General features: G+C 44.0%; 2 protein-coding genes and 1 long non-coding RNA gene across 8 annotated transcripts in view; 2 read left to right on the forward strand and 1 right to left on the reverse strand.

The window, feature by feature from the left end:
* Positions 1 to 8635, reverse strand: part of LOC107267279 (C-terminal-binding protein) — a 32019-nt gene extending 23384 nt beyond the window's left edge. For 3 of the 6 annotated variants that reach the window (XM_025084514.1, XM_015738768.2, XM_015738767.2), the window contains exon 1: positions 8060 to 8630. The gene's annotated coding sequence lies outside the window, so the exon portion shown is untranslated. Of the gene's footprint in view, positions 1 to 8059 lie in introns of all 6 variants that reach the window. The other 3 variants (XM_025084513.1, XM_015738766.2, XM_015738764.2) reach the window with 3 other exon arrangements.
* LOC112494282 lies at positions 209 to 3813 on the forward strand. The gene is made up of 3 exons (XR_003059548.1): positions 209 to 2335; positions 2428 to 2694; positions 2807 to 3813. It is a non-coding gene; the product is annotated as an uncharacterized LOC112494282 (long non-coding RNA).
* Positions 8636 to 8845: 210 nt separating the features above from the next.
* LOC107267281 (macrophage erythroblast attacher) lies at positions 8846 to 11037 on the forward strand. Its single transcript, XM_015738773.2, has 4 exons — positions 8846 to 9268; positions 9587 to 10311; positions 10387 to 10696; positions 10775 to 11037. The coding sequence occupies exons 1-4, from the start codon at positions 9230 to 9232 to the stop codon at positions 10874 to 10876; spliced, it is 1176 nt and encodes a 391-aa protein (XP_015594259.1). The 5' UTR covers positions 8846 to 9229; the 3' UTR covers positions 10877 to 11037.
* Positions 11038 to 11079: the final 42 nt, after the last annotated feature.

The raw sequence follows: 11079 nt of genomic DNA on the forward strand, positions 1-11079 counted from the left end.
GGGGTGGGGGGGGGGGGGGGCGGCTGCGGGGGTTTGGCTCGCTCACCTTCCCCGTCGGCGTCCACCTCAAACCCTCTAGAATCGAGCTATGATAAAGTAAACTTTGTTTCAGAACTTGGCGCAGAGGTGGTCCGGTTTTTACGGGTGACATGTGAAATTCAAATGATACTGAAGGGAAGAGAATTGATAGGAAAAAAAACCCCAGTAAAAGAGATGCAAAATCTTGCAAGGATAAAAGTAACGTCTCTTGATATGAATTTTGGCAGAGAAACAATGTAGAAAAAAGTAAATCTCCTTTGCGACGAGTCGATAGGAAATGGCCAGTGGTTTATGAAGCATCCCCAAGGGAAACGGGGAATCCCAGACGTCGTGGGAGTCCTTCCAAAACTGAGCTCCCATCCTGAGGAATGTCTATGTAACGTTTTGCGTTTATAGTCGATCTATAAATAATATCCGCGCAATGAAGTGTCCCGGCATCCACTAATGCGCGGTGCACGAGCGAATGAAAACGTGGTTAGTTAATAAGTCTTTTACGATTGCGCAAATGCCTCGAGAAAATAATGAAATCCCCATTGCCTGACAACCGAGTACAAATGAGTCATTAAGGGCAGCCGCAACTGATAATATACAAACTGGTCAGTAGCGGCATTATGATTTTATCCGAAAGCGTGATGGCAGCTAAGCTTTTCAAAGTTTCCCACAACATATAATATACAAGCGAGCGTGCATGTACGAGGCAACGCGGGCAGTAGGGAGAAGTTTGTGAAGTGTACTTCGTCCGTACGAAGTTGAGAACCGTCTTGCTGAAACACTTGGGACTGGACAAGAGTGGTAAGGCGGTAACTCCACTCTTTGTAACTTTACGAAGGGGGGACGACCCAGGTTCCACGAGCTGCGGCCTTTTATTTCTGGCTTACACTCAGGACTCTTTCGGTCTCTCACTCTCGTTAGTCAACCGACACACCGCTCATTAGCAATTCTAAGTTCAGCCATTATCCAGAGAACAGTTATCCGCGAGTTTACCGATCGGCCGATCGAGGAACAAGCCCGTCGGGCCCGTCGAAACCGACGAGCGTCTTTTCACGACTTTCCTTCATGTAAGGCAAGACCACGGAGTTGATATAAGAAATCACATTAAGAATGACAGAAGAAAACGAATAAAAACAGAGACTCTCCTCAAAATCGATAATTACGTGAGAACAGCGAGGAAAAGAAAAATGATCCAAGTAACCTACGCCGGATGAAGAAGGTCGAGGGTCCAAATAAGCTCTCGAAATTTTCGCAATTTTCAAACTCTTCGTTTCGAGCACGTCATTCCATCGTTAGTGGAAACATACCAGGTACCATTAAAATCCAAAGCAATGAGCACGGTAGAAATTGAAGTTAAGTCCCTTTGCCTCTAGACACTGCCTCTCCACCTTAGGTGAATCTGTATAAGGGTGCGGGGCTTCGTAGCCTCCGACGCTCAGTCTCTCTCCGTCGCTCCAACGGACAACAGACCAGCCGAGCACGGCGATGGGGCAGGGAAGCGACTACTTAAAGTTGGCGGAAAGTTTGATTCGGCAGCAAAGTTAACTCAGTTAAGTTCTCCGCTCCTAAAGCGAAACTTTGCTTCTCTCTTGCCCCCCCCTCACACTCTTTACTTACACACTTGTACAAGGGAGCTCGCGCGCGCTTTCTGCAGGCCTCGGTCCTACATCTTTCTCGAACGGCTAGTATACGCTTTGGGAATTGCTTATATACAAGACGCGAGTATTTTGATTATACGAATAATTAATAATTCATAAGGACATTTCACAACCGACATTCGTACACGAGTAACCGTTTATCAATTCAACTGAACCAGCATACGTAATATCCGTATGGCGATCGCCAGCATCGAGTAATTAATTCAAGGCGTGACGTGTCGCCGAAAAAGAAAGCAATTTGAATTAGTCGAAGAATTAAATGAAGATACTACCGGAAACTCGATGATAATTTAACGAATCGAACGGATGGCTGGAGACAAAGTTTCACGAAACTCAGGGACGCCCCAAGTACCGTTTACTCGCCGCGAGTCCCCAAAAGAAACCGGTCGCAGTAATTACGAGAAATGTACCGAGGGAATTTAAAATAAAAATATTAAAAAAATAAAGACGTTCGCAAAGGCCCCTGGGGCAGTTGAGATCCCTGCAGAGGCCGACGATTCGTTAATAGCCACTGGTGAAATTTACCGGTGCCATATTGCATACGTGGACTCTCGAATTTGTTTGGAAGTTCAAAGAAGCGTCCTTGAATAACGGCCAATACTGCATGTGCGTGTCTCATACACTTCGGGGTATTCAATCTCAGAAAGGTACTGGTCATTATTACAAATTACCCAGTTATACCTATGCCTAACGCGGCTGTACTATCAATCGCATTAACAGGCCGTGTCTTCTTTTCTAGAAAGAGATTAGTGAACAGTGAAGCTTCTAAATCTACCAAACGTAACGAGCGCGGCCTTGGACACCGCTCCCATGTCATGAAACTAACAAAACAGCACGCCACACTCGAATACGACTATTTCACGAAGTAACGATTGGTTCGAGCCATATATACTGTTACACCGGAAAACCCGATCGTGAGATAGAGAGAGATGCGGTACAACAGCAGAGAGAGAGGGAGAAAATCACGGATACCCCACAGCCACGAAGGGACAGCGAGTGTAGACAGGTAGAGAAAAGATGGCCCAGGTGGTTAAAGCGAAGTCTGTCATACCGGCAGAAGCCAAGTATACGCGCTTACCCATGATATCTCTTTATATTTTCTTTCCTGGTCATTGCAGAGAGAAGTTTTACATGCGTCAAAGTTCCTTTGAGATACGCCAGGTTTCGGCAGGGTTCAGAAAGCACGTTAGTAGTCCGTCGACACGACGGCATCACGGAGTAGCATATACGAAGCAACTTGAGCGTACATAAACGTGAGTGATATATATGTATACATATATCCTGGCAACTAGATGGTGTATATCTGCATATACGCTTGCAGTATATCAAGCGTATATCAAGCGTGTGTTCTAATACAAAGAGAAGTGAGCATAGACCGCCGTTACAGGGGCGCATGCAGACACAGGTTAACCCGCGGTGCGTAGCGGCAGGAGAACGAGGAGAGGGAGGTGGAGTAGTAGTTTCATGGAGTTTAGTTCCTCGGTAGGATGGCATCTTGACTCCTAGTAGTGGAGTGTGGCAAGCAATGGCCGGCCCGATCGATGTCTCGGCAACTTCCCACCCTCGACAGCTTCCCACCGCCTCTCGCCTAAACTCCCTCGACAATCCGCCCCTGCTTCTGTACCCCGAACTAAACCCTGGAGCTGCTTACTGCTCGTGTCTGTTTACAATGGCGATGCGCTACCCCCATTATACGTGGCTCGTACTTAACCTTCGGACGACTATGAGAACGATGTTCAGGCGTGCATGAGGAGAAGGAAACTCCTCGCGTTATGGAAAAGTTTCACCGGTCCTCTTTTGTTACCCAACCTACTTATGATGTAGATGTCAGGAAAAAATTCTCTCTGATATAACCGCTCGCTACCGAGTCTCGACGATGATTGCCGTTACGATTATGTACTCGTGCAATTTTCTCACCCGTTATTTCAGCTACGTACTTACGTGCTATAGATTCGTATATATACAGATATACTATATCGTACACATTCCAGCTTGGTAAATCAGGCTCGCTTGGCGTACCGTGGGCTGACGATGATGTCTCCCTTAACGAAGTCACCCTCTGACTTTGGTCCTCGTTTCAAGAAACTTATACGGTGGCATCCTCCCCCCTATCTCTCGCTCTTCATATTACTCTCTCTCTCTCTCTCTCTCTCTCTCTCTCTCTCTCTCTCTCTCTCTCTCTCTCTCTCTCTTCCTTTCTTTCTATGGAGTTCTCGTGACGATAATATATCCCGAGAAGCGCTTATCGATAGATTTTAAACGCCGGGGATTCTTTTACGAGCGCTTGTCCAAGGAGAGGGTAATTTGGTCGATATTCGGAATGGAGTCGGAACGTATACAAGGATGAATCTCAAAGTCCCCTTTGACGTCGTTAAACTCACTACTCACTTTCTCTGGCTCTTGAGCACAGGGTGGAGGAGTGCTCGTTTAAACGACAAGTTGGGGTCGAGTTTGACCGACCTCTCTAACTCCGTATGGTATATACTTGTAAGATAGAATAATAAAAAAACAGAAACGAGGGGGGGAGAGAGAGAGAGAGAGAGAGAGAGAGAGAGAGAGAGAGAGAGAGTAGGACCAACAAGATTACCAGAGATTAAAAGGGAGCAGTAAATTTCTGATTCGTGACGTAATAAAAAAAAAATGGTAGCGTTGCAACGGCAGCTCCTTGAGTCAGGTCAGTTCGCTAGCCTTACATAAAAGAAGCTAAGTAGCGCCAAAGGAAGGGATAGCGTATGTTATAAGATATACAAGAAGACGAGGAGAGCTCGCATCGAGTAGGGGAACGGCAACACAAAAGGGTGGGGGCACCTGTTACAACTTCGAAGTCTCTCTCTCTACCCGTGGCACATAGGCCGTTACACTAAAATTTATACAGGGCGTTTCAACAAAGTCAACCGGTTCCCATTGCGAGCGAGGGACGCTCGAGCGACCCAATCACTTTGGTATTTGCAAATCTCTTTCTGTGGGTCGGACGAAAGATTGACCGAAAAACGAAAAGCAACATGGCAGAGGATCGATAAAGCAACTCTTTTTTTTTCACAACAGCAAACCTGTCTCTTTTAGGAGCGATCTTTTAAGTATGGTTGCTGGTATTATGTAGACTTCCACGTCAGGCGGAAGTGAAACACATATACATATATATACACGCATAGGACAGTCAATTGCCCGATCTCATTAGTGCCTCCTGTTCTTTTAAGAGAACTATTTCAAGTAGTGACTTGTCCAAGTCGCGGTCCCGGACCGTTGCCAAAAGTTGTGGAGCGTCCATGAAAACTTGGGATAGCGCTATGGATTTGCACAGGAGTCGAAGATATCTGTATGCTCGAGGTAGCTCACGTGTATGGGATGACGTGGGAAATAGAGAGGGGTTACTACTTTTCGTGTTCTCTCGCGAAACAAAAATACTGGCGCAGCTCCAAGCTCCTTCGTTCTCTAACCTGTAACACGTTGCACTTGGCTGCCTTTTCATTTTCCTTGCGTACCGATTATCGCGCTTCGGCCACTACGGAGTCCTTGATACGTGGCCGAATCGCTTCTTCAAATTGACATTGACACGAGAAAGGAGGAACAATTATAAAACGGAGCATCGGAATTCATGTATCATTCTTGGCGATCACTTACATTTACTGTACGCATGACATAATATATATCCGGATCGACCGATAAAAGTGTCATGGCGGATCCTGAAACGGGATATCGGTTTAACGTGTATCCAATCCGATTGCAAAACATTGTTACGCTTCGCGCATGATTCACAATAACCGCCGAGAGCACCTGTCGCTAACTATAGAGCTAGATGAGTATGCACGGAAGACTCGCAGTCGTGGGGAATTGAATAATTTTGAAAATCTGTTTACAAAATATCGAGACACGCTCAATTCCAAAGGTTATCCATCAGTCGATTGTATCTCCGATGGTGGCTGGGAAAGGGGAACCAGGGGCGAGGCATTAACCTTTTACTGGATGCGCATATAGGAAACCGTTCAAAGTATATTTAAAGCTCGCTAAACAGACTACATACGTAAATACAATATCGGTTTCCATAGTAAAAGAGGAATGGAAGTGTCGCCGCCGTATGAATACGGGTCAGCACATCGCTGAATAAGCAGCCGACTCTCTGTGTTCAGCAAATTACGTAAGGCCACAACGAGAGCTCGTTTAAATACCAACGCGAGGAAACGTGCGCTGAGCCAAACAGACGCAGTTACCCCCACCACGCGTACCCAGCATCTCTGCGTCAAAGAAAATTCTCAATATCGAGAGAGCGATCTTAAGGGACAGATATTGTATATGGTTGCGAGTGAACGTAATGAAATTTTCGAAACTTCGCGTAAGACCCATCACGGTCGGTACGAACGAGTGGCAGGTTTTTCGCGAGCGTCCTTTGTCACGGCACGGAGAGCAATGAACGCATCGTTTACCATGACGAGAAAAAGCAAGGAAAGTAAGGCTACGGCGCACGAGCCACGAAGTGATCGTGCCACGGAGTGCCGATTTTATTCGATTTCTCCATGGCCAGGCAGCGGCGATATATATGTATATACATTTCGGTCGTGCGGATAAGACAAGCCGCAAGTCAGAACGCCCCTAGGGTAAAAACCGATACACACGGTTGGCAATGGATATATGTAGCTTCAATAATGTAGGCCGGCTTTGAGGAATTGGTATAACGTGACTCCTTCCATAAGTCTTATATATATGTAAGTTTTCGGCGAAGAATTCATGTGTTCCTAAAACGCACTCGGACTTTTACGACTTGGTATACTCTTATGGCGATGCGAAAATAAAAAAAAAAACGATGCCAGCGTGTGAAGGTGAGGGGCGACTGAATGGAGTATAAAGCATGTGCCTGTGTGTAATATTGTATATAGCGAAATACGAGAGACGCGGGAGTGCTTCTTAACAACTTGTATTAAGGATCTATAACTGTCGAATGGAATATGTTGCGGTAATACAGAGCCGCGTAAAAGAGGAACAACTCTACGTTAAGGCGTTAGACGTCCGACCGAATGAGGAAGAGATCCGAATGAATGGTATTCTAGAAGCGTCTGTCCAAATGGCCGTCGTCTATATACCGCGTACACTTGAAGCAATAAATGATTTACAACCGTATTCATTACAGTCACGCGAGTTAGACTAAATCCAAGGTATCGTCCTCTGTATTTAAGTCTACGTCAATGAAATCACGATGTTAGATCTTCGTTGATATGACTCGTCACCGAAAACATGGCATTTACTCTGAAAAGTTTCGAGAGCACGATGGAACTGCCAATTAAGCTTCTGCCCAAGTTTATATTAACTCGAGGTTGAGGTGGGCTGGCTAGTGTGCTGCCATCTAACACTTGCTATCTACATATTTTGCACTCGTGCGGTAACTCGTTCATTGGTTACTTTTTACTCTAAGGCATCGTTAATTATGATCTCCATTTTACTAGCTATGGGACTGGTGACGTGTAGCAGGGAGGCATTCTCCATACTTCCTCTCGTTTCAATTTTCTTTTATTCGTATTTCAAGAGGATAGAGCTTTGATGAACGACGCGAGACTCTGTCTTTAAAATGATTTATGGCGAAAGAATAGAAATCATTCATTGCTTCTTAAAACATATTAAAGTATTCAAGGAAATAGAATCAAGATCAAGGATATTGGCACAAGATGTGAGGTTGCAGTTATGTAAAAGTTAAAGGATTACCGTGAATCGCGTAACGTATAGTAACATCTTGGAATCCTCTCAAACGTCTTTCTACTCGTTCCATTTTAAAAGCTACTGATATTATCGAAGGTCAGCAAATCATTCTGGGTACGCCATTGAAAATTGGCAAGCGCAGAGTATGTTTACCTCCAGGAGAGCGTGACAATTAATAAACCCGGTATGCGAAACAGAATAGCGATGTTTCTAGGAGTATCGTGAGAGCGTGTTATAAACTTGGTAATTGAGAAAAAGGCTAAGAGTGGGAGCCGGGCACGTCGGCGAATAAAAGAAATGCGCGTGGCCAGCTCGGATAACGCGGCAGTAGGAGTAGGAGCAGGAGCAGCAGCTACGGAGGTGGTGGCAGCGACGGCGTCGTCTCCCGCCATATCAAACCAGAGTCTATACAGCACGCAACTTCTCTCTTATGATCTCTCAGAGAGTAGAGGGATACAAGTACGCGAGTTGTGAGAGCTGCGACAGACAGGACACACGTTGATCGCAGAGAACATTGGAAGTATACATATAGACGGAGGCGCGCGGAATTTACTCCGGTTGCGTGTGTACACGCATGCACCGCGCAGAGACCGGCGGCCGCGGCAGCGACGCACACGGCATAAACCGGGGGATTCGGCGTCCACGTTCTAAAAAAGCCGGGCTCGTATAAAATCATCAGGACTAACCTGTCGGGAACTAACTTCCTGGTTTCCACTGGTCCTTAGGCTTCGCGTATTTTAACTGGCGGACACTGCTAAATCACAATCACTCACTCGGCGTTCTCGAAGCGTGTGTGTCTCTTTGGCTACGGCGCGCGACTCGACTTGGATCGGCTCGTCTTTTAGCGTGTCCACGGGTGACTTGTGGGTCTCCCGTGGGACAGTTCGTTACTTATCAGTGGGCCCTGGGGTCCAGCGCGCCCGCCCGACGCCCGGCGCTCGCGAAAATCCCTCGATCCGACGAAAAACCGCTCCGCGATCCTAGGAGTACGCTCGCGACTCTCTCCCTCACTGGAGGAAAATGGCGGCCCCCGGCCACCCGAGTGACTCGCGCGCTCCTCCGATTCTTTCCGTAACCAGCCGAATTCTACCGAGATATACCGAAAAGATCCGAGTAGCCTGTCCGAATCCAAAGAGATTCTCATCGCATTTCTGTCAGCTAATCTGAATGTGCAACCACCTTTGTCGAAAAACCTGTTTCTCGAATCTTTTAGCTTTTCGCGGGATCTTTTAAGTTTATATTTCGAGAACGCTTTAAATTTTATATGGTTTTTATGAACAATCATTACTTGGATATGACTACTGTTTTATCAATTGATGATTTGATGACTATTAGAAGTAAATATAATTATTATAATACAATAGTCTAAAAAATCTTGTTAAATCGTTAGATTGCATGACATTTATTTTATGACTTGATTTTACAATGTTCTTTGCACTTATGAAATAGTGGTATATGTATATTTTTACTTATTATTACAATTTAATTATATGTTGTTCATTATCGGGTATTTCCTGTCAAGACATTTTCGTATTGTGTAAAGTGTTGGCAGCACTACGCGTTGCGTTATTTTATTGTCCAATTTTAAGTAACGTGAAACCAGGTGGCACTAGTTTATAAGATTACTCATGGAATCGCATCTTACATTTCTGTCTCAGTTTAGCGATTATACATAAATCCCTGCTGCCTGACTCGTTTACTTTCTGTCACCGTCTGTTTACAAGTTCAGAAGTCAGCTGGAGGGAGATGGGTAGAAGTTGATTGTAGTTGTCGCGCAGTGAAATCTTCTGAAGAAAATTTGAGGAGTTCTAGTTTAATTTTCTTGAATATCTGTCAGTTGTTGCAAGACGTTGAATATGTCGGACGTAAAAAGTCTGGAGCATCCAACTTTAAAGGTAAACAGGAATAGCTTTTTGTGTATGACGAAACACTCGCACTCTTTGTCCATGAGAATGAAAAATAAATAATTTACTGTAATTTGATTCTAGCTCTTATATTTTATGCAAATTTTATTTTCCTTAAAACGCAATTACTTTTTATTTTATCTCATCCTATTAGGGGTAAACGTCAATTGTCAAGGTCTTAGGCTATTGTGTAATTGTTGGATTTATAAAACACGTAGTATTAAAATTCTTGTGCGATGTTGTTACAAATCAAATTATAGGTATGTCTATTATTAGGAGAAACAAAGAAGATTCTAATTTTTTGTACAGGTGCCATATGAGCTCCTGAATAAGAAATTTCGATCAGCACAAAAGACTTTGGATCGAGAAGTATCCCATGTTCAAGCTGCTACCAATGAATTAGAGAAAGGTCTAAAAACTGATGGAACTAATGTTGCCACTGGGGAAATCACTCGATTGTTGGGTGGTGTTGTCGCCAGGCTTCAAGTTCTTAAACGCAAAGCAGAAGAATCAATTGCAGAAGAACTGCAGGCTGGAATGGTTTGCAAAAGACGATTGGATCATCTTAAGGAACATGCTAATACTGCACCAAGTGCTGTTAATCAATGGCGTAGACAAAGATTGGATCGAATGCTGGTTGAATATTTCCTTCGTAAAGGATATTATAAAACAGCCATGAAGCTGGCAGACAGTGGTGAATTGTGTGACTTGACAAACATAGACGTATTCATGGTCTCAAGAGAGGTAGAAAAATCTCTGGCAAATCATGAGACTGCAAGATGTTTAGGCTGGTGTCATGACAATCGTTCTAAGCTACGCAAGTTGGGTAGCACTATGGAGTTCAATTTGCGAGTACAGGAATTTATTGAACTAGTTAGAGCTGATCGTAGACTCGATGCTGTAAAGCATGCCAGAAAATGTTTTGCCAACTATGACGACTATCAGCTGCAGGAAATCCAATGCTGCATGGGTCAATTAGCATTCCCAGCAAACACTTATCTCAGCCCATATAAACACTTACTTGATGAGAAGAGGTAAAATTTTAAACATATTCGACTTCCTAAATATTTTAATTTTATAAACCTTCTTCTTTCTTCTATCACGTATAGGTGGGACAGATTGATTGAGCAGTTCCGTCATGAGAATTACAGACTTTTCCAATTGGCTAGTCAGAGTGTTTTTACTGTAGCATTGCAGGCTGGCTTATCAGCTCTAAAGACTCCGCAGTGCTACAGCGCTAATCGAGAGGGACGAAACCCAAGCTGTCCCGTCTGTAACGAAGCTCTTAATGAATTAGCTGCTTCACTACCTTTTGCTCATTGTTCGCAATCGAGACTCGTTTGTACTATTAGTGGCAAGCCGTTGAATGAGCACAATCAGCCTATGATGATGCCCAATGGCTACGTTTATGGGGAGCGTGTAAGCCTTATGTCTTTTTTCTCACCATCTTACAATAACTGACAAGGTACAATTTCGTTTACCGAATACATATTTCAGGCCCTGGAAAAAATGGCTCAAGAAAACAACGGCAGCGTGACTTGCCCAAAAACCAAAGAAGTATTTCCATACAAGAAAATCGAAAAAGTTTTCGTCATGTAAGATACGCACATATTGGAAAGAAGATTTGTAAAATATATATGTATTGATCTTTCTCTCTATACCTATCTCTTTCAACGGAATACGTCTAATTATTTAGTACCTTATTGTTTATTACTGTATATCCATATTAATCGTAAAAATAAAATCTATTTTCAATGAAATGCATCACCTTGTTCAGAATTTGATTTCCGACTTAATTAATC

This window comes from Cephus cinctus, unplaced genomic scaffold (genome assembly GCF_000341935.2).
Source record: "Cephus cinctus unplaced genomic scaffold, Ccin1 Ccin1_scaffold0396, whole genome shotgun sequence".
Lineage (NCBI taxonomy): Eukaryota > Metazoa > Arthropoda > Insecta > Hymenoptera > Cephidae > Cephus > Cephus cinctus.

Excerpts from the sequence above, each read along its gene's own strand:
- LOC107267281 (XM_015738773.2), top strand. The coding sequence starts at position 9,230 with ATGTCGGACGTAAAAAGTCTGGAGCATCCAACTTTAAAG. Across the intron at positions 9,269-9,586 it reads TGGAGCATCCAACTTTAAAG|GTGCCATATGAGCTCCTGAA; the intron begins GTAAACAGGAAT and ends TTTTTTGTACAG. Across the intron at positions 10,697-10,774 it reads GCTACGTTTATGGGGAGCGT|GCCCTGGAAAAAATGGCTCA; the intron begins GTAAGCCTTATG and ends TACATATTTCAG.